Source organism: Psittacula echo (genome assembly GCF_963264785.1).
Source record: "Psittacula echo genome assembly, chromosome: 24".
Classification (NCBI taxonomy): Eukaryota; Metazoa; Chordata; class Aves; order Psittaciformes; family Psittacidae; genus Psittacula; species Psittacula echo.
In genome coordinates this window covers 991,542-1,014,632 of record NC_137759.1, presented here as the reverse complement: position 1 = coordinate 1,014,632, position 23,091 = coordinate 991,542, and the positions used below count along the sequence as shown (strand labels likewise).

At 45.8% G+C, this 23,091-nt stretch overlaps 1 protein-coding gene across 2 annotated transcripts in view; it reads right to left on the bottom strand.

Moving 5' to 3' along the window:
• ARHGEF18 (Rho/Rac guanine nucleotide exchange factor 18) overlaps positions 1-23,091 on the bottom strand; it is a 44,776-nt gene that overhangs the window by 20,028 nt on the left and 1,657 nt on the right. The window contains exons 2-15 of one of the 2 annotated variants that reach the window (XM_080633936.1): positions 22,655-22,865; positions 22,407-22,521; positions 21,316-21,373; positions 21,057-21,101; positions 20,688-20,768; positions 19,849-19,954; positions 19,202-19,376; positions 8,406-8,473; positions 6,801-6,864; positions 3,572-3,716; positions 2,688-2,800; positions 2,401-2,541; positions 1,689-1,939; positions 883-1,008 (exon numbers count right to left, since the gene is read on the bottom strand). In XM_080633936.1, the coding sequence (XP_080490062.1) occupies positions 883-1,008; positions 1,689-1,939; positions 2,401-2,541; positions 2,688-2,800; positions 3,572-3,716; positions 6,801-6,864; positions 8,406-8,473; positions 19,202-19,376; positions 19,849-19,954; positions 20,688-20,768; positions 21,057-21,101; positions 21,316-21,373; positions 22,407-22,521; positions 22,655-22,865 (1,699 nt within the window). The remainder of the gene's footprint in view (positions 1-882; positions 1,009-1,688; positions 1,940-2,400; positions 2,542-2,687; positions 2,801-3,571; positions 3,717-6,800; positions 6,865-8,405; positions 8,474-19,201; positions 19,377-19,848; positions 19,955-20,687; positions 20,769-21,056; positions 21,102-21,315; positions 21,374-22,406; positions 22,522-22,654; positions 22,866-23,091) is intronic. The other variant, XM_080633937.1, reaches the window with a different exon arrangement.

Genomic DNA, 23,091 nt, shown 5'->3' with positions numbered 1-23,091 from the left:
ACATTGGAACGTTCACACGGAGTCACTTACTGAGGACTGGAAAATGTGAATACATAAGACTGTGCAATGACATCTGCAGCTCAGGTTACAGGCTTCTACTCCGGCTGTGTCTCTTCAGCCCTTCCTATTAACTGCACATTACACTGTACAGCAGACAAACAAACCACCCTGGAGCCAATTTTCTGGTTTTGGAAAGACGATGTAGTGGGCAAAACTTGACTCAGAGTACCTGCTTTTCCCATAGTAGTTCATTAACAGCATTTATCATTGACTGAATTTATTATCAAGCCAATTTACAAAGATGGTCACACAGCAAGGCAGTCAGTGACAGAGCCATGAATACCTAAAGGTGCCCTCCAAGAAATCTGGAGAGCGACTTCTGACAAGGGCCTGTAGGGACAGGACAAGGGGAATGGCTTTAACCTGCCAGAGGGGAGACTGAGATGAGCTCTTAGGCAGAAGCTCTTCCCTGTGAGGGTGCTGAGGCGCTGGCCCAGGGTGCCCAGAGAAGCTGTGGCTGCCCCATCCCTGGCAGTGTTCAAGGCCAGGTTGGACACAGGGGCTTGGAGCAAGCTGCTCTAGTGGAAGGTGTCCCTGCCCGTGACAGGGGTTGGAACTGGATGAGCTTTAAGGTCTACATACATACTCTATTCCCCAGCCTTGTGTGCTCCTGAGAGCCTGCCTCAAATGTCACACCTGCTAATGGTGGTGGTGTATCCAAACAGCTCAAAAGACCTAAAATACAAGAAGCTATCGACTAATGAGAATCTGCAGCTAACGAGGTGCATTCAAACTGGAGGGATCTTCAAGTACAAAATAAGATCTAAAAGGGTCAGCTATATTTTGCACAGTCAGAATGGGAGACTTTTGGTTGTTGTTTACCTTTATTAAGGTTTGGAACTTCTTATTGCTCTGGAGCAGGTCTTTATAGTGACTAACAGCTTCATTGTGTCCAGAACAGAACACACCATATTTTTCCTTCATTCTCTCCCCATTTTCACCTGAAAACTAATTGGAAAGATAAGAATAAAAGACATGAATCATTAAGAGTAAGCCTACCTCTGCTGCAAGATTAAGGCTGAACACTGGTTTATGGTAAGTGATTTCTAAGGTGTTTATTCAGTATTTCAATTTCTTCTGTACCAGAAGTGGGAGATTTATGCAGGGTGACATCTGAGAGCTCGGAATACCACAAGATAAGCAAATATGACGGCTGTCATTACAAGAATTTTTAAAAGGACTTCTGGGCTTCTGCACTTAAGTCTGAGGACTAAAAGGTGAAGGGGAAAAATGGTCATGACATCGGAAGGAAGTTGCATCCACTCCGTACCAGAATGGGTACTAAAGCTGCAATGAGTTCAAAGGATCTTCACTGCATTTTTAAAAGGCCAGAACCTAGAAGCTTGGCATTAAATGCAGGAGAACCATGTTTGGGATGGACACCAGGAACATGTCGTGTTACTTTTGGAACAGAATTAAAACCAGCTGCATATCCCACAACATGCATATGCACATGCCCAAAGAACATTTAATGATCACTTCATATTATTTGTGGCCAGATATGCCCCTGGGAATCACGCTTACACATTACACTGGGAAGATAACATCAAACAAATTATTACATCAATCCTTACATAACATAACTTTAGCTTGTTAGAAGTTTAATATTGGTAGAATTTAATCCACACCTGTTTTACCAAGAGGTCTCCAATGTTCTGGATTAGATAATTTCGGTCACTGCCTTCTTCCAAGGATTCCTTCCGTCTCTCCTTCAACTGGAGCAGAAATTGCCCATGCATCTCCAGCAGCTCATCCACACAGGGGAAGAGCTTGTTGATAACTGCATTTGGGAACTGCAGCTCCTCTCTCATGGCTCTGGAGTATACCTTCAGCATTATTTTCAGTGTCCTAACATGGTGCATTTCAGTCTGCATTAGTTCTGAGCAAGGAGAAATACACAAATCAAAAGTCATTTATATGCTGTGCAGTGACTAGTGAGAAAGAACAGAGCAGGCTCTGAAAGCTACCACCTTTTGTACCTCCTTCTTCACCACAGTCTTTGCATTACTGATGTGAAGCTCCTAAATTGGCTCTGATCATCTCCTCTCCAAACAGTGACTGATCCTACTTATTTAACGGCATCCCCCAGTTGCAGGTGAGCTCTTCCCCAGTTGTAGAGCTGGGGTTAGCTGCTTACATAGGCAGGCTGACAACTACATGTTGCTTAAAATCATTACCAGGAAGACTTGTGCACACTGAGCCAGGTAACAGACCTGAAAGTCTTCACTCTAGTTTTCAATCACAAGTCAAAATGGGAGCCAATAAAAAGGATTTCTGCTTTGTTTCAAAACAGTGGCAGTATGAAATAGAAAAAGTCACAATAAGAACAAACAGTCTTACCATAAATGACATCTTGCCTGTTTTTAACGTCTGGCCTTTGCCTTTTTGCATAAGACTGTTCCACTGCAACACTCCAAGACTCTGCCTCAAACTCATGAGCATCCGTTTCTATTTCACTTCGGAGGGATACAGAATATGCATCTAGACCAAAAGTACATTCAGTTTCAGTTATTAAGTTGCTTCCCACCATATCCCTCATTACCATCATTCACAAAACCATCTCAGTGCTGGTTTAAGACTGGGGAAGAAATCACATAAAAATCCTGAAAAGCACAGAAATTCCATACCTTCCAGAAAAATGGTGTCTGCTGTTGAAGGTGCAAGCGAGACAACGTCATCTGAAGTCTGCTTAAATTTGATAAAGCCTGAATCCCCTTCATCCATGTCTCCTGAAATCAGTCTAAATGGCCAAAGAAATTAGACCAAGGGATCAAACCAGAATATTAACATTTAAGTTGCTTGACAAAGAAAAAAACCCCAAAATTCAACTACTTTGACAAACATCTTTCCTAAACTCCAGTGCAATTAACTTAAACAGATAAAAGTTAGCATTGCACTCCAACTCAGTCAAATCCATTTAGCAAGTCCATCACTGAAGTATTACAGTTTTAATGGAAGCAGCATGAACAAGTACGCAACTTCAGGTATGACATTTTGAAAAGACATCACCTGGTGACAAGCCACAGCCAGTTCAGAGTACAAAGGGCTCTTGCACTGAGCTTAACTGTAGCACATAAAGAGTAAACAACTATTTAAGCCAGCAGAGAGCTACTATTTTAATCAAGGTATCCTGCAATCGCAGCCACTGCTGTCTCCTACACTAGTCAGAACTAGTACAACCTAGAATAACTGACCTCAGAGTACTGAAATGCATCAGGTCTGAAGACAAATATACCCATGAAAGCCATAATCTAGGCAGAGACACCCCAACTGTGCCCCTTTTTACATGATCTCTTTTGTGATATAGTACAGGGGGACTAAAGACAAGGTGATTTAAACACCACCACTCACTGTTGAGGGAAATGAATTAAAATCTCAATAAATCTCTTTTGAGCTAAAAAAACAATGCAAATTCTTGCTTTAGTTCTGTAATTGTTTTTCTTCTTACACGGGGGCTGGGGACACGACAGCAGCAGAAGCTGATGAATTCAAAGAGAAATGGTTTACTTACCCGAATTTATTGACAGCTCCAGCAGTATTCAGTGAAGACTGAGAATTTCCTCTTTGGGCGATAGTCATGCCGAGATTCCGCGATAGGACTGGGGTGCCATCAGGTCCCAGGAGAAGGCTCTGGGGCTGCTCCTTCAAAGAAGTGGCTAAAGAGGCAAAAATCGAATTGGTACTCAGGAAATGAGGCGTACACTGCAGCTCTCCTGCTCTCAAACCCCGCTCTGAGTGCGGCCGGAGAACAGACAGGATCTTGGATGTCAAGAGCTCGTTGTCCAAAAACACATTCTCATTCCATTTTCTTGAAAAGGAACCACAAAAAGAGAGCTCAGGATGAGCTGGAATCGTATTGCTCCTGCCGCTGCTTTTTGAATTTGTATTCCCCATGCTCACTCCTGGCTGCCCTCAGACTTGGCACAGTAAAGTGGCCCCAGAGATGCACTGTTTTTATACTACCTGTGATCCTTCTAGAAATGTAAAGCTGCCACTTAACTTACTGTATTGGCTAAATCAGCAGGTCTGAAGTGCAGGAAATTGGTCCCTACTGTGCCCATTTAGTGTGGAAATTGCAAAGTATCTTCTCCTTTAGTAAAACACCAGAATCTACACACAATTATTCACACCCTCCCGTATAAGGGCACAGAACATTTCATGGCAAACAAGAAAAATCTGAGCTCACATCAAAACCACAAGTCCCTTGCAATGCTTATTGTCTGACAGTGATTTCTATCTGCAGGCACACACACGCTGCACATAATAGATACCAGAGCTAAATTTAATTTTAATACTGCAGCTTTTTAATGCTTTTTAAAATCTAGACAGACTGTGAACTCGAAAGGTATTTGAAATTTTAATCACTCTCACACAATACATGGAAGCTGGTAATAGACTCCTAAAAAATGGATACAATTATTTAGCACTAATGTCTGTAATGAATGATAAGGAACAGGAGACAAAATACATCCTTTTAAGACAGGAACTTCAGGGAAGTCAAAGATGAAGAATCAGCCAATCTTTGAAACTTATCACTGACAAGGGCTGCAGCTGCCCTTATTTCAAAGTGCTTTTAAGGACATGGGAGTGGAAGAGATCTCATGGATCCTTGAACCCAGTGCAGCCTCTGCCTTAACCCCAGACCCAGCTCCTCATCCAGCCCTATGCCTGGGAGGCTCCCTTCAGGACCATGCAGCCCTTCAAGAGGGTCTCCAGTTCCCAGCCAAGTTCTATGCATCACCCATTTACATCTTTTCTTGTAAAAACACCGGTGCTTACCTATCCCCAAAAGTTCCCCTTTCTCAGTCTCACTCCTCCACTAACAATTCTCTCTCCTTCCACTTCTGCCTTGCTCAACAAAACATAGCTAAATCAAGGTATTCATGCTTCATCTCATGAAACAGGTTTTTCCACATTTCTTGATATCCCATACTTTACATCTGCTTGTCTCTCATTTCATCCTTAAAACAGTTGAACAGAATCATATTAGGGGCTGCAAGGGAGATTTCATCAATGATATTTAATATTGGGAATTATATCACTGCACCTTTTCCTGCTGGAAAACCTGTTAGCATTTGAAATCTCCTGGCTATAGACACAGCACAACACAAGTAGGTAAACTGAGTCCTCTTCCATCATCTCCAAGTGATGAGCTCCAACTCAAGAGGACCAAAGTTAATTAGTTAAATTAGTTAAATTAGTTAATTAGTTAAATTAGTGTCCAAAGAGGACACTAATTTAGTGGACACTAACAGCAAGATTTGTAAAGGGGCGTTTCTTAAACAAAAACTTAATAATAAATGTCCTCCCATTTCCATTTGGGGAAGTACTGAAATCTTCAGCCATCATGTGCTCTTTCTGTGCATTACAAGCCAAGAACATAAAGATCTGTTTCACAATGAAAGGCCAACTCTAAAACTCCCCACAGGCAAAACATGTGGAGAGGGATGGGGGACACACATAAACACCACAGTTTATAGCTTTCTTAAACTGTATTTCTCTGTTACATGAACATAATACCTGTGGCTTTTTTTGCTGGACACTGCAGTCTGCAGTGTTAACCTGTGGTTAAAGACAATGCTCATGCTATCAACTGCTCCTTTACCTCCCAGTTTCTGGTTTTGAGCATGGAAAACAAGTACTGGCTGCCTAGCAGAGTGTGCACCATCAAAAAGCCATTTTCTGAGTTCAATTAGCACTGTCTGCACACTGCTGAGAGTCCCCATCGATCGCTGTTAACCTGTCAAACCAGACCAGACTGTATACCACAGAGCTGTTTCAACGACAAGCCCTACAGCCAACTTTTCCTATTTTCATTAATCCTTACTGTTTCCTACTGTCCCTGCACTTTCCCCCTAAACGCACAAAACCATTCTTGGTAAGGCAAACAGCCATTTGTTTTCTTGTAACAATAACTCTTTGTCTTCTTACCTTTGTTTCATAAAGGACACCTTGCAATGCAAGTTAGACGATACCTACCAAACCCACGTGAAACACATATAGTAATACTCAGACATTCGTGTCAGCTGTGGTTCTTACAGCCATCAAAGCAACCAAACGGACCAACGGCAAGGCAGAAAGTAATTCTGCTCTGGTTACAATCAATCACCCGAGAGCCAAAAAGCCTCTTCTGTTAATGCAGACCTCATCCCATCTAAAAATTAGAATGCTATTGGAATTGTACACCTGTGACCATGATGGTCTTTTCCAGCAGCAAAAAGCTATTTCTAAGCCTGTGCTGCAATAAAGCTGTTCTTTCCTCTTTTTTTTCCCTCCCAGATCCCTTTTCCCACTTTGCTTCAACAAAGATTTCTGTTCAGACCATTAGTGCTAGCTTGTCTTAGAGATTTCTAGCAACCACTAGCTGCAGGCAAGTTTTAAATAGACAATTATGAAAATCTGATGTAAAACAAAGTTCACAGTTCTAGTCTTTTCAGAGGCCAGAGAATAGACAATCAATGAAAAACGAGCTTATTGATCCCTTTTCACCGTGATATTCTGAGGTTACACAGCAAGAAGGTATAAAGAAAAATAAAAAGATAAAAAGATAAAAACACACAGGAGATTGCTAGGAGCCTCTGAGCCATTCCCAATAGGAAAAAAAATGAAGCCATCTTATTAAAAGAGACCTTTTCTATACTTCAATAACACACTGTGTATAGCCTTTAAAACATATTAAAGGAAAAAAATACAATTGAACAGATAAGCCTTGAGCACAGAAATCATTCTTTAGTACAAACCTGGGGAAATGCACTGGGGCGAACTTTGTGGAGATCCAGAAGGTCTGTGCTGCAAATCTTTCTGCTATAGGAAAAAAAAGACAATATTCTTACACATCCAGACCAAACTTTCAGTCCAAAATGAATCCTGTTCTTTCTATCATACAGCACTAACTGCGAGCGAAGCTGTGTACTGAAAGCAGAAAAGCTTTGACACAGTGACAGCTTTGATTTTTTCACTTTCCAGACAAATGACCTATAGACATTAACACTTTGTATAAAAATCCCATCAAATAGAGATCAGCTGAAATAGAACGAAGAGTGAAGTCCCAGCTGAATGCAAGCTGTAATAATAAATAACTTATGAACTAGAAGCAAACCCTTTAGGTACACAGTCCTCACCTACACTTTGTTGCCATTTAGCTCATAGCAACACTAATGAAACTAACCCAGCCAGTTTCAACCAAAATTTAGACTGCCCATTTAAAATTGCATCTTTGGTAACCTGCACAACTTTCCCATCCTTACAACACAAGATATTGCAATTCATTGAGATACAGTTTATCAAGGACGTCAAGAAATTAAATAAATTCTATGGTCTGTAATGAATGGCTTTTGGGGAGGCTTGTTTCACTTCAAGGGTCTCATTCCTGACTTCAGTCCCCATCATTTGTGCTACCACAGCCTCTTTGCTTTCTTCAGGAGTGGTCTGTCAGGGCCGATTAAACCATTACAGTTTGTGAGATGGTAAGGACTGGAAATGGAAGCATCAGAGCAAGTGAATTTTTCAGTTTAAAAGAAAAATGCACAATGCATAGAGCACTTTATATATTAGCACCCCCACAAGAACATTTCTGCCCCCAAAAGAGTTACATTCTATATCACCAGTGACTGAAAGCACTTCCTCTAACCTCTAATTGCCCAGGCTTGAGCTGCTCTGCTCTCTCTTTCCCCCACTCACAGTACTCCCTAATCTGCTATTAGTCACTGAAATCATCAACACTTGCAGGTTAAACCAAACTCAAACTCCCTCGGGTATAATTAGTTATAAGGAGAGGAAATTATTTTTGAAACCAATACCAGAATAATAACAACAAAAAAAGGCAGCTCGGCAGCTATCTGAGCCCAACCTGTGACCCAACTGCAATCACAGGCACCACGGTGACACAGACAACAAATGAACAGCTTAGCAAGATATAAAGTTAGCCAGAGTTCAAAACCAAAATCACTTCTTCATTACCTAGCTTATAAATAACAGACAACTGTTATAAACAAATTCCCCTCCACCCCTCACACTCTTCCCTCAGCTTTAACCTATTAAAATACAGGCACACAAAATCCAGAGGTACCATAGAATTTAATCATGTTCTCAGAAAAAGTGATGGGTTTCAGCATTCTTGTGTTAGTTGCAGTTCTGACAGGCACTAGCAATGTAATACTCAGTACAGGAACAAAACATTTCACTTTAGGTTCCCTACATACATCGTCATAAATTACTATAATGACAAGTTAACAGCCCTTTGATGTCTTGAAGACGTAGGGCAAGATGCCGTACTGCTGTAAAGTAAAACACACTAAACTGTGAAGCACTGTTATTACAAAAGAAGAACAAACTTTAAACCCCACCTTGGGTCTGATGTTGCTGCATTCAGCCAGTAAACTCTTGCAGTTCTTATGGACATTCACTGCACAATCTGAAACACACACGACAAAACTGAAATTATTCTTGTCATTCCCAGCTAGGGAAAGGAAAAGCAACACAGGAAAGATGCAATTTTGGAAGAGATGCAGAGAAAGCTCAGGTGTTTCAGTGAGCATCCTTGTTGTGTATGTCCTGTTCTTGATTTTACACCAAATGCTCAAGCTTTTTCAGTATGGCTCAGAACAACTGATAATACAATCCACACATGCAAGCCCAAAGAGATGCTATTGACTGCACTAACAGTATTCTGCCTAACCTCTGCTCAACCACGGCACTGCTTTCCTCTTATTTGCAAATGTTATTTCCAAGTCTCGCAAGTCAAAACTGATACTGTTCAAGAGTTCCATTTATCTGGCTCCATAGGAACAGCTGCCTTTCTGCAGAGAGTATTAGTAGGATCTGAAGTAACTACAGTAAACTAAAGATCAAAATGCACCACAGAATCCTCAGAGCATTCCCATCATCACTGCATCACCACTTTTCTAGCTTCACAAAGGAATTGTTTCCGGATGAAGTAAAGCAGCCCTCTCTCACCCCAAAAGCATAATCCCACTAATAGTATAGTGAAATCTAATCTCTTTTTTTTCCCTCATAATAAGTACTGCTTGAGAAAACAGGATAACAACTGCTAGTGGCAAGTCTTTCTGCTCATCTATAAAATAAGATCCTTCATCAAAAGCAGACGCAGGACACCAGCAACTCAGGCTGTAAAAGAGACCAGGATTTGTTTCTTCCTGTATATTTAAACATGCTCCTTAAAAGAGAAATAGAACAAAACTGGGAAGATGAATATGGTATCTGCTAGAGAAATACATGTTTATGTTTAAAGCACAGACCTATTTAAGATCTCTTCATCCAAACATAACCATCACCCGCGCCTGGCGCCAAGACTGGTGATCTGCTGTGAAGCTCCTGGCTAACAGAGAGAAATACTCACTTGTGTTTTCTAGAATTACACTAAAACACTGAGAACAGCAGCAGAACGCTCACTAGGCCTTAAACACAAATAAATCAATAAAGATGTAGAGCAAGACAAAGACTGAGTGCACAGACCCCATGTTCTGCCACTTCCACAAGGGAGGAAAATAAGAGCAGAATGTGGCACTTTGAGTGCCTGCCACACAAAATACGTCCCCAAACCAAATCATTTCCCATAACTTCTCTCTTACTTGTACTATTTCTACTAATACCACACCCCATACAATAAAACAAAAGGCACTGGATCTAATTTCACATGTATGTGCAAATGCATGATAGAAATATATTGAAATTACTCTCTTGCTAAAACTATGTAATGAATAACAAACATACATTTGCTATTTCAGCATTGATAAGGCCTCCACCTATCAGCAGAAAATGAAAGCTTGTTAACAGACGTGCTTCAGCACCAAACAACTCATTGACAATGGAAACCCCTTTCCTCCGGAGACAAAGGAGCAAACTGTAGGACAAAAAAAGGAAAGGCTCTCCGTGACATCAGGCTGGGCTGGATTCACGTTGAGCTCATAAGCAAGTTCCTTTCAGGATAGACCAGGCCAATGGAGGGACCAGACATTCATATTCCCTGACATTTACCCATCTTCAGTGGCTACATCTGGTAATTCTTTTCCCATTAATGATCAGTAGGACCAATTCTACTTCAAAAGCTTGGGTACCTTGTTAAGCTGACTGCAAAAGGGGTATCAACTCAAAAATGTATTTCAGTCTTAAAATCAGACACTTGATCTGTTAAATGTAACAGCTTATATCCCTCTTGGTAGGCATTTTTCACTTACTCAGCTGACGTACTTAACAGTTTCCTATGCTGCTGAAAGATTCTTGACACAACAGGAGAGAACATACTAGAAAACAGGAAGATGCTACAGAAAAGCCTCATAAAACTGCAGCTGAACCCAAGGACTTGATTCTCTAAGAGACTGTTTGAAATGCAATGAACTGAATGATTTCCAGGGGCATTACTTTTGCCCACATAAGAAGAGAATTCTGAAAACTGCCAGAAGAATCAGCCTGTTTTACAAGCATATTTCCTTTGACAAAATACACTGGCTTTCCCTGTTCAACACGCTGCTGCAGACAGTGCTGAACCAAGTACACTCCGATTAAGGATGAGAACAAGCTTTGAATACTTGTGAGTTTAATTTCCCTTCTTTTTTTTGCTTGTAAGATCTCTTTACTCTTCTGACCAGCATCTCTGAACTGAACATTAGAGAACTGCAGGGGTCAAGAAAATAGCAAAGAGAAGCATGAAGGGCAGAGGACAGTGAAGAAGCAAAGGGAACCTGCACACATTGAGACTGATATTTAAGAGCAGAGATTCATACTAAGGGTTGTGAGAGGGGCATAGAAATAATAAATATCTAACCTTAGAAAGGCATCTAAAGAAAAGAAGCATTGGTAAACTCAAAACTGGCAAGGGAAAGCATTTTTGCATGCACCATCAGTCACTGGTAGCATTTGGTCTTATTCTGATCAGGAATTTGGGATGGTATGACAGTGGACAGTTATGTTAGCATGCTCTTCTCAAACCGGAGAGGCACAGTCTGAGAAAAATACCTTTCCAGGTATTTTTTTTATTATTATATTATTATGAGCTTTATTTATTTATATTATATACGTATGTATTATTATATTATTTATGTATATTATATATATTATATATATATTTATTATTACATTATTACTAGGAGCTACTACAGCTCTTCCTTATCTCCTCCCTCAACCACTCACTGGAATAGCAATAAGAGTAATTTGGCAGGGAAAAACAGATCCTCCAAAGGATTTCATTCGAGCAATGAGAACATCAGTTAAACTGCCTACACACCTTGAAGGTCCAAGGATTTGGGTTATCTTGACTGAATGGGGACAGGACCAGCACTATCAGAGCTAAAGGTACAAAAGCAATCACATGAAAAATAAGCAAATCCACCTTGGTTGTTTCTGGGCTTAAATATTCCACATCTGCTTATTACAGACTGTCACTACCTCTGAAGGGTTCTGCGTGGGCTAGTGCCAGCGATGGCCCATTGCTCACTGATAGACTAATTGAAACAGAGGCCTCATCCAGCAAAGAAGTACTTAAGAAGCTCATAAACATCATAAACGATCCTGTTCACCCTTGAGGGCAATAAAATTAATATCTGGTAGAATAAAAACCCTTTTCCTTATTAATGAGATGCTTTTCCAAAGGCTCACAGAGACTAATTTACAACTTCAGAGCATTTTATTGGACAGCACATTACGATGCCCAAGAGCATAACCCTGATTCACAGTATGCAAGGCAAGAGGGCAGTGAACCTCCCTGGAAAAGGGCAGGCAAATACATTTTCTCCCCCAGCTGGAATACCTTCCTGTGGATCAGACACTGGCAATGTCCTACAAATGTCTTCCAGAATCGGATTCCAGGACAAATCTATGAGTCATCAGATATTATGAGTATTATGACCCTGACCTTTGGTCTGGAACAGTACTGCCCAATAAAATAACTCTTAAAAGGCCATTTGCAAACAACTACAAAGACAGATATGTTATAATTAATCTAAAATGGGGCTAATGCTCCTCTCCCCCCCCTCCCCAAATATATGGGGGAGTTTGTGTTTTCAAATGACAGAGCTAAGTTCAGGCAGGGACGCTTTTAGCAGTGATTCTAATGATACAAGGAATTCAAGCACTGCTTTAATGCTAAGGATATATTCACAACCTATTAAATCCAACCAACAGAAAAGCACCAGGGTCTAAATAGTTTTCCTGGGAAATTAATAATTCTCCTGTTTTTCAAACACCTGATGCTTCAAGGACCAAAGAGAACCTCTTCCCTCACCCTTACACCATACTAGGTAATTCCTCTCTCTTGAGCTGACAAAGGAAACAACTTGCATATGAATAATACAGACTACAAAACCTGAATTTATACATAGATACACACAACACAACAGCTGAGGAACACTTCCAACTGCTACAGCATTCCAGAAAAAGCAGGGTGACTTTGTGATCAACCTCCTCGGGAAAGAGGAGGAGTTTCAGTGGAACTTCCGTACTCGGTAAATCCAGGTCAGGTATCTCCAGAATCTCGGAGCAGATTTAACTTTGTCCTAGTGGCTTTGGGGATCAGTGTTTACTTGTTTTGCTAACTTGCCTAATTACACAGAAGCAGAAACCCCAAACTGGAAGGGTGCAGGGTGATGGGATGCTTCACATTCTGAAACAGAGACAGGCCACACAAGAGAGCAACACCACTGAATTATCAAGTTTCAGCTTCCCTGTTAAAGCATTCCTCTGTCTCCAAAACAACCTATAATTACTTTCTCCCTGTATCTGGTTTTATTGTCAAAATATTGGATGGATGGATGGGGGGTGGGTTGTGTGGTTCCCAGCACTGCAGGTTCTGGTGGCCCTTTAAGCACAGAAACCCAAGCCAAACAACTGAACAACTGATGCTTCTGGGCTTTAAACAACGCAACGTAAAATTCACATGGTATCCAAAAAGCAATCCCAGTGCCATTTCAATTCCACCCTGCTGAACCCTTCCCCCATTCTCCAGGAACGCTACAGAACTGAAGCAGCAACTATGACCATCATAAAAGGTATGTAAAATATTTCATAGGTAAACATTAGGTGGAACTACAACACACAGTGTCTGATGGCTCCTGTTTGAGAGCCCTGCTCCATGGGTTTGGGTTCTTTTTTTACTATAACAAACAGAAACTGTTACCTTAGGACTTTATAAATAAATCAAGCAAGCCAAATGGAAAAGTCTCTATTAAAAGACGAGTGAGAATAGAACTGAGAAGCGGCTTGGTTTGACACAGATGCTACAGTAATGAAACCACAGCACAAAATCTCCAAACAGGATTCAGAAACATTGCTTCTTGGGTGCCATGGTTTAGTGTGAGGTGTCCCTGCCCACGGCAGGGGGGCTGGAACTGGATGATCTTAAGGTCCTTTCAAATCCAAACTGTTCCATGATTCTTTATGAAAGCAGCAAACCCAAATACAGCACCAGGGGCGTCTCACCAAGCTTTTTGTTTGAATCACTCCCTGTTTCCCCTCCCTTCCTCCAAAATCCATCACCACTCCCAGCTCCTACCAAGCTTTCCTTCCCAGCACACAGGAGCTAAACTTCCAGTCTGATACCATCTCCCGCTCCTCTCCCTAACATGCCAGTGCTGTGGAACAGTTAAAACGGGTCAATCATCACAACTGTGGGTAAGGAGAAGTTTTCACCTTTTTCATTTTAATTAACACATTTAAGGTCTTATCACGCATTTCCCAGACTTCTCTCACTGCTGCAGCACTGGTGCTGTGCGTGCAACCACCAAGCAGACAAGGCGCAGGATTCCATGATCATTTTCCTAAGGATGCTCAGACTCAAGCTGTGCCATGAAGCCAACCAGTTTCACCAGCTTGCCCCCTCATGCTCCCAGCGACATTCCAGCTCCTTCTTTAACCCCTCCAAAGGGGTTTCTCCGGTAAAGACTGCATCTTCACAACCCTGTCCCCCTGCTTAAACCTTGAGCTGCTCACGTCGGGACAGCCACAAACCCCGCGGGCTCGGTCACGGAAGAGAACATAAAACTCCGTGTCCCCCCCGCGCTGCGTTGTGTAACCCCGGCGGGACGGTGCTGGGCGGGTTCCCCCCGCCGAACCCCCCTCAGCACAGGCCTGGCGCCGCCCCGCCGCAGGCACCTGGGGCCGCCGGTCACTGGGCCGCGGCCTCCCCACTGCGCCGGGGAGAGGACCCCTGCTGCCGGGAGGGAAGGGCGCTGCGGGGAGCCAGGCCTCGAGGCTCAGGGCGCGGGCAGGCGCGCTGACACCCCTGTCTCTTACCGGACTCCCCGGGGAGCCGCCGATTGCACTCTCGGTCCCGGGAGCCGCCGCCACAGCAACAGGAAACGCCTCCCTGTCCCGGAAGCAAAAGGGAAAACAGGGTGCGCGCCTGCGCGCCGCCGAGGGGAGGGTCCCTGCCCCGCCGCGGGGGCGCGGCCACCATGAGCCCCGCTGGCCTCTCAGGGGGGGCTTGGTCACTACGGCCTCGGCTGTCCCCTCGGCTCGCTCCCGGGACAGGGGAGCCGCCAGACCCCTCCCCTGCCCCGGCCGATCCCAACAGCCCACCCCGGGGGGAAGCTGCCCTCCGTTAGCGCCTGGTGGGCGCCGGAGCACAGGCCCTGGCGGGGTGGGGGGGCTGCAGCATCCCGAGTGGCGGCGTTAAGGCGGTTCGTGTTTCGCAGTGCAGGGGTTACTGTACATGTGTCACCTTCCCTCCTGGTCTGTGATTCCCTCTGAGGGTCTACAGCTCTAACAGCGGGTTGGTCTGTTTTAAATCATAAACATCCAGCTTGAAAACACAGCGTAGAACGTGGCTACAAAACAACCCTTCCCTTTCCAAACCCACCTCCCAGCTTTCCCGTACTGCTTTGAAAGAACCTGCCACCGTCTGGGCTGGAAACGGGCTCAAATCCATGGGGCAAATCTTGTCTCTGGCTTCCACACTGTGGCCTGTGCAATTGATTTCTTTTTCCTGTTTGGCTTATAGCCGCAGGCCGTTCAGAAATTACCCCTTTTGTGCTGCTTCTGTACAGAACTAAGTCCAGTTCAGTCCCAGTTTACAGGGGCCTTTCAGCACTACAGAGAAATAATCATTAAAGAAAGTGGGTTTGGGGCAAACAGCTGTCACCTGGTGACTGATTAAACCTCAGGCACTTCAAGCTTTGTGCTTTGCTATGATATAAAAGCAAAGCATCGTGGATTGCCCAACTATAGCTGTCATGGAGAAAACGTGCTGTGCTTGTGCTGCTGGCCTCAGGGCATCACCACAAAATGAGTGCAAAGCCTGGCACAGGAACCAGCTGGGAGACTCTAGCTTAGAGCTAGCATTTGGATCGAGCACCGACCTTCTAATCCTGTGTCATTCTGCAGTAACAACACTGTTCTTACTGAACGGGGTGCAGGTACGTTACTGTCAGGCAGCCAAGCGTACAAGATGCTGAGGTTTTGTGAGGGAATGCAAGGAGCTGCACGTTGGAGATGTTCCAGGTGAAGGCAGTGCTGCCCAGATACTCAAAGTGAAAAGCAGAAAAGGAGAAGCACTGAGAATAGCGTATTCATCAGTTTTCTAAAGCCTCTTCCAAGTGGGACTCCCTGTCCATTTATCACTGTCATCATGTTACAGCAACCAAACCGCTTTTCTCCCTCCTTCCCCCCCCAAACACAGAAGCCTTTTGGCAGCTGTGTCTCTCTCCAGAAGTACAAAGTTCCAGGTTCCCTGCTGCTTTTCAGATGTATCAGGACTCTGGGTGGGCTACAAGGAAATTTTCAGGATAAAAAGGTAATTCCTCATTATTATAAAGCCAAAACTCTCCTTCCCGTATTAGCTTATTGGTGCTGCTCTGGGAACACTAAAAGCAAAAGCATTGGGGTACAAGTGCCAGGTGAGAGGTGAATTTCATCCTGAAGTCCAAACTAAAAGCCATTCTGGCCTCCTTTCCTTGCAGAACAAGCAGCATGGTGGAGGATGTTTGCCTTGCGGAGACCAATGTCCTCCATTTACCCACAGAACAGTTGGCAATGGTTCTCCAAACCTCTTTCGCAACATGCCTCATATGGGTCCTGCAGACTGGTTGTTACAGCAACTTGTTATAAATCACACTGTATACTGATGCAGCCAGCAAGGGTCAGCCTAGGACAAGTGGACAATCCAGTGTCCAGGACAGCCTGTATTAGGATTCATCAAACTGAACACCTTCTCTTGAAGAATTTGAAGCCTACCAAATGCTTTCATTGTGGCTACAGGCTTCCTTTGGAAGAGTCTGGTCCATCTGACCTCCCTATTTTCCTCATAGGGTAAGAGAGGTACAACTCTCAGCTACAAAAAGATGTAGAAGACCCATCTCTACCCCAGTGCTCAAGCCCAAATCTCTAGGAGGGAAGCAATCCTCCTGCCATCTGTATTCCAAGAGCAGATCCTTGGCTCACCTCCATGGCACAACCCGCTTGGAGAGCTCTCCTCCTGTCAGGGCTATGCTGGGACTCATCTAACTCCTGCTGCATAAACTCTAGAAGCATGTTTATAAGAGAGGATTAATTTAGACACAAAACCTTCTCCATGCTTGACAGCAAAGGCTCAAAAGGAGCTTTCTGCATTTCCAGGTGAACAATAAACCTAGAGACTTCCAGCTCAAAGTTTACAGAACAGTGAAGTCTGGGTGGCCACTGCTGTTGAGATCCCAGTGCCTGCAATCATTCCACTCTGGTTTTCATCCTGGGCTGATGCTGGGCTCCAGACATCACATTTGTGAGACTCGGAAACTGGAGCTGCAGAAACTCTCCTGCATCCGTACTCTCGACCCACACCACAGCCTCCTTCCCTGGTTGACTGCGCAGCATGGTGTGAGGATGGATGGGAGGGATCAGGTGGGAAAGGGAAGCAAGCTGCCACGTACAGGGCCACTTGGGCCGCCCACCTTCTTCACAGCACATGTGCCTGTTTGTAGCAGAGCAATGAGTCCTGGTTCTGAGCTAAAAACAGAATTCCCCCTGCTGCTACTTTCTCTAAGAAGAGCTCTCGCTTCTCTATTTCATCACAGCCATGGAAGCTACCAGACCTTTTGTGCCTACTGACAGAGAAAAGACCTCAGGCTTCCCAATCGTTTCCCCATCCTTCCTCCCCCTGGCTTCAGCTCATCCCTTTCTTTAACCATCTTTTCTTGTCTTCTCTTTCCGAGTCTGTTTTGTCTTCTACCGCGTGGTGGTGCTGCAGTTAAAAACACCACGGAGAGAAAACGAGCAGCACCTGACCGGGAGATGGACCCCGAGCCGGCCCAGCACCAAGGGGTACGGATGGTGAAATGCGAGTCCGTGATGAGAAAACAAGAGGAGCAGCCGCATATCCTGGCAGCAGCTACAGCCCCCACTGAGCCCTGACAGAGCAGCTCACACATCAGTGTGAATGAGAACATCACACATCAGAGAAGTGAATGTGCCGCTATGGCTACACGGTGGCCCTGGAGCTCGCTTTCAAGAGCCACACAGAGCTCCTAACTGCACTTACAGGAGCCAGCGAGGTGACCATCAACTGTGCTGCCCAGAAGCAGCTCGCAAAGGTTTCATCCCAACATAATCCAAATACAGGCACCCTCAGGCTAACAGCTGCCACACAAGTCCGAGTCCGGATCTAACCACAGACAGGACATCGATTTTAATGAACATCTTGGAACCCTGCCCAATTGTTGGGCCTCAGTTCAAGACACTGCAAAGGGACCATGCAAAAAGGAGCTCCCACATTAGCCTGGGCAGCAGATCCCCGAGCAGCCCAGAAAGCCAAAGGAGATGTCGCAGGGTCACAAACACAAAACCCATCCTCAGCCACCTTGGAGATTTTCTCCCGAATGTTAGCAAGAGTCAAGAGCACAGATTGCTCACAGAAGGGCTGAGAAACAAGGTCAAAGTTACAATAACTCGTGTCCAATCCCCATACAATTAGGATGCTGAGCCATACTCCTGTTTTGACAGCTAGCTCCTCCGACTCCTCACACTCCACAGATCTCCACAGCAGTTGTCCAGAGAAGAATCACTCACACTAGCAATAACCCCAGAGGACCACACCGAGCATGGCTCCAGGCTCTTGGTGCTCTGGGCATCAAGATCTGTATCCTCCCAGGTTTAAGATGTACAGCAGCGTGCAGGACCACAAACAGAGCCTCTGCTAGGAGGTTCCTCAGGCAGGACTGACAAGGCATAACTCTGCCTCCTCCTTTAATATCTGGGTTATCTGTAAACATCCACACAGCACTTGCTCTTATTCAGCTCCCTGACTCCTACTTTTTACTGTGACACCTGAAAAATGTTCACTGACAGCCAATGGCTATTAGCTGTGGTCCTTTTTCATTTCCTGTCAGCCAACCTGAAGGGAAAATAGGCTTTTCACAGCACATGTCCAAGGGCAGCCAGTTCTTCTATGTCCCAAGAAGGTTTTACTGACCTTAAGAGCCTCTGAGACACTCTTACTGGAGAGCGAGCATTGCTTGAGGATGCAGGGTAGAGAAAGAGCTCATTTCTAGGAGATTTTCTCTGCCCACAGACAGTCCTTTGAGAATTAAAATGTTCTTCAGTGCTCTGAGTACCTGCCCCAAAGAGGAGGGACGGGCTTTGTCCATCAGCCAAAGCCATGCAGCAAAGCCACAGTGAATGTGGTAAGGGGACAGAGTCCCATGCACACTGGCAAAGGAGCAGCTTACATCTGGAAAGCAACAATCTCACCCATGCAGGTGCTGGGAGGCATCGCTTTGTGTTAGTTAATACAGGTTTGGATGCTCTAGAGGTGCCTGTGCCCATGCATAGACCAGATGCTGAGCTGACTTATCACTGCAGCTGTGAAAAGCAGCCTAAAGGATCCAGCTTCCCTCAGGCAACAGGGGTATTTGCTTGGGCAAAGCAGAGCTTTGTGGAGGAAAAATGAAAGTTGGTAAAGGAAAAGTTGACCTGGAATCGTCCTTGGGGGAAAGGGGTAGGGAATGGTTCAGTGGCCGAAGAAAAGGAGGGTAAACTATTGCCAGGCAGGATTCCGAGCTCATTTTGACTATCTGGAGAAAGAGCCAGGCCAAGCAGGGTGCTGGGTGCAGCCAAGCCAGCAGAAAAGTGAAGCAATCCAAGAGGCTGCTTTGGGCAGGGGAATGCCAGGGCCAGAGGGGAGCAGACTGCAGCCAGGCTGGGCCAGAGCCATACTCACTCAGGCACTGCAGAGCACTTTTATTCACAAGGGGTTTGGCACACAGAGAGCAGCTGGTGCAGCTGGAGAAAACCCCTGGCACGAGCTGGTGCCTATTGATCTCTTTCCACCTTTCTTTCGGCTCCTTTGTCTCTTTCTCCTTCTCTCTGTCTTTTGGCTGCTCTTTGTTCTTACCCTGGAAGGAGAGAAAAAAACCCCACAGCTCTGTTACAGCCCTTGCACTGCCCACACATTCCTTGCAAGCACAGAGGGCACCTTTGTGCCTGAGCCTTTGGGATGGCGGTGCTTTTCCCAGATGCCTTCCTAAGGCTTGGGCCATTCCCTCTGGTCCATGTCTGATGAAAAGCAGGACACGGCACTGCAGCCCATGGTGCCCTGCAGGCTCTCCTCCTTGCCACAGTGAGTGATCCAGGCAGTCACCCAGGCAAAGGGCTCTTCTCTTGGTCTGCACAACTTGTGCTAAGACAGCAGGAGAGCAGCCAGAACGTGCCTGGAGCAAGGTGGGCTCAGAGTCAGGGATCACCCTGTCCAATGCATCACAGCACATCTGCTCAGCCAAACCCACCCTACTGGTCCCTGGGGCAGATCCCCTTTGTTACTTGAAGAATTCAGCAATTTCTTCCACAAATCCAGCATCTCTCGCTCACCTTCTCCTTTTGCCAGGACCCAGTGACTCGGCTCCGCAGGGAACTCAGACGTCGCATCACCTTCGTGCCTTTCTCTGCCTTATCGCTCTTTCCACTGTCCTCATTTCTGAAACAAGACCAGAAACTTCTTAACTAAGGGGAAGTTAACGGGCCAAGCACAGCTCAGGGAGATCATGGATGAAGTTCACCTGAAGCGTTACTTTAGGACCCCATCTCTGAGCTTTTTATCTCCTGGAGGATCTGGTTTAGCATCAGTCCTGCCATTGCAGACTTGCAGATAAGGAGTTGAAATGTCCAATTATGTGTGTAATCTGAGGCTGTCTCTTTTTGCTCAGTGTCATGCACAACAAGGCCCCAGTTCTGGCTGCACCACTGCAGACACCAGCATCACAGCAGCCTTCCAGTATCTGAAGGGGGCCTATAAAGGTGCTGGGGAGGGACTCTTCATTAGGGACTGTACGGATAGGACAAAGGGTAATGGGTTAACACTTAAACAGGGGAAGTTTAGATTGGATCTAAGGAAGAAGTTCTTTACTGTAAGGGTGGTGAGGCACTGGAATGGGTTGCCCAGGGAAGTTGTGAATGCTCCATCCCTGGCAGTGTTCAGGCCAGGTTGGACAGAGCCTCGGGTGCCATGGTTTAGTGTGAGGTGTCCCTGCCCATGGCAGGGGGGTGGAACTGGATGATCTTAAGGTCCTTTCCAACCCAAACCATTCTGTGATTCTATGTTTCTATCCTGCACACAGTATTAGCAGGGCAGTGGAGCTTTATGGAGGTGGGCTTCAAATCAGTCCGCTTTGGGAATAAAAGGAGTGTGGGTTACCCTCTGTCTGACTTACTCATTAGACAGGAATTCAAACCAGGTGAGGTTCTGCTGGGAGGAGTCGCTGCCTTCTCGCACGTGCGCTCTCTGCTTCGCCCTGTGTGGGGAGAAGCCATCAGACCCTCAGCAAAGAACACAGGAGCAGAACTTCTGGGTCAGCAGAGAGGCTCATCTTGGGAGACGGGGCAGGAACACGTTCAGAGTTACAGGAAAGGCACGTGAGATGCTACCTCTGCTCGTGATTCTAGGCTAGTTTCACTGGAAGAATACAGTGATTCTGGTGCCCTGGGGATTTACCCCTCAGCGGATGAAGTGGTGTGTACCAGGAGGGTCCTAGGTAGACCTGTGACCTCCCCATGCGTATCCCTCTCCCAGCCACACTTACCCATGATAATATTTCAGCTCCTGAAGTACCTGCTGGACAATTAGCCTACCAAGGATGGGGCAAAAGAAAAGCAAGGGATTAGAAAATGTCCTTGCAAAGACATGCTGCACTCCACAAAGCATCAGGTGCTGGTTTATGACCAACTCCTCAGGTGTGCCCCAGCATGGAGTGGGATCTCCTGTGCTATTGCATCTCCAGTAGCTCAGATATACTCAAGAATCTCCACTATCTCCAAACAGCCAGGACTAACGATACCTACACATGGTCTGGGGACACGTGGTCCTTCTCCAGCATCTCCAGAGCAGGGGGTTCAACAGCTGGAACACAAAACACTCTCATCAGCGATCCTGGTTTGCCTTTGTTTGCACCATGATGCAAGCTATGTCACTGGACCCCATTAATCTTGCTGGGCTCCCACTCTGCCTTTAATGGGGAGGGAGAAGTGATGGGAGCAGTTAGGGAGGAAAGGGCTGTGCTGCCCATCTGTGAGGGTGGCGAAGGCTGCATCGCTTTCCTGTGTTACCCCTCCCTTCTCCAGTCTGTATTACATAAACCTCCGAGGATCCTGCTTGCTGCTAGAGGGTAGGAGCTGATACCACCTCAGAGACCCTCCCCATGGCAGCTTCCCTTCCACTTCCCAGGCTCTTAACAAGTCTCTGCACTTTGCTCTGGGGCTCCCCACGGGTGAATGGGTTCCAACAGCACAGAGAAGGCCAAAATGAAGTTTACAGGAGCAAAGGTGCCTCTGTTTTCCTAAGGCTTTTCAGCTTCCAGTGCAGAAAGCAGAAGCCGACAGCTTTGTCCCAAAGCCTGTCCCTGCCAGCTGGGCACGGTGGGTTAGTTAAGGGCACTGCTGTAAGAGGGGGCCTTGTACAGAGACCATGTTTTGGATGAGGCCTTGGGTGGCATGGTTTAGTGTGAGGTGTCCCTGCCCGTGGCAGGGGGGTTGGAACTGGATGATCTTAAGGTCCTTTCCAACCCTAACCATTCTATGATTCTATTTTTTGGGGTACAGAAGAAAGGGCACATTTAAACCTAGGCAGATGAAGCAGTGCCTTTTGTGCCTAGGAAACCATCTTTGCCTCTTGCAAGTTGGGAGTGATCAAGACACCAGCCATAGAGAGGTTGCAGGGCAATGTGTCACTGGGGATACGCATGTCTAAGCGTGGACTATCCTGTAAGCCAGGATCAGCGTCAAAGTTAGCTTGGCTTTATTTCAGGAGCTCCTGGGACCATGTAGAAGGGGAGGGTGGAGGATGTGCAGGCTTGCAGAGGCTCCAGCTCTAGGTTTTAATCTTCATCACAATCCCCTTGAACCCATTTAATGCTGTATGGATAGTCTATACCGACCTTCCATGGCTGGAAGAGAAGGGTTGAGAGTGCAAGGTGTCTGAAGGGAGACAACGGCCTCACAGCCTGATGGGACAGACTTTGACCTCAGTCTCTTCCTGTTGCTGCCACATTCCTGGAGAAGTAAAAAGTCAAGGATACCTTTGGTGCTTTGTGCCCCATGGGAACCTCCATTGGGGCTCAGCACAGCTGGCAAGGTGCAAGGCTGGGAATGTCGACTTCAGTGCACACAGCCCTCACACACTTACCACCTCCTCCAAGCCAGGGCTGACTGGGGGGCTCAGGTGCAGTGGCTCTATCTCCACTTTGATCACTGTGCTACCCCTGCTGCTGCTCCAGGCTTCCAGTTCCCCTTTGGGCAGCTGAAGGGACACGCGAGGCTGTGGGCAGGATGGGGTCCCCTTCTCCATGTCCTCCTGCTCTGGGTCACTGCCCATCTCTGTGGCATCCAGGCTGAATCTAATTCAGGAAAGAGGAACAAGCCACTTTAGCAGAGCCAATCCATTGTTTGGGGCATGGCAGGGCCCTTGCAATGTCCTAGCCTTGGCTGGACATTGAGGAGCTCATGCAACTGGGACAAGGAAGGTCACCACAGCACATGAAAGAGGAAACACCAGGAAGCATCAGCCTGGACACCAAGACCTGAGCCTGTTCAAAACAGCTTCTCTGGCTGCTGTCTATGAGC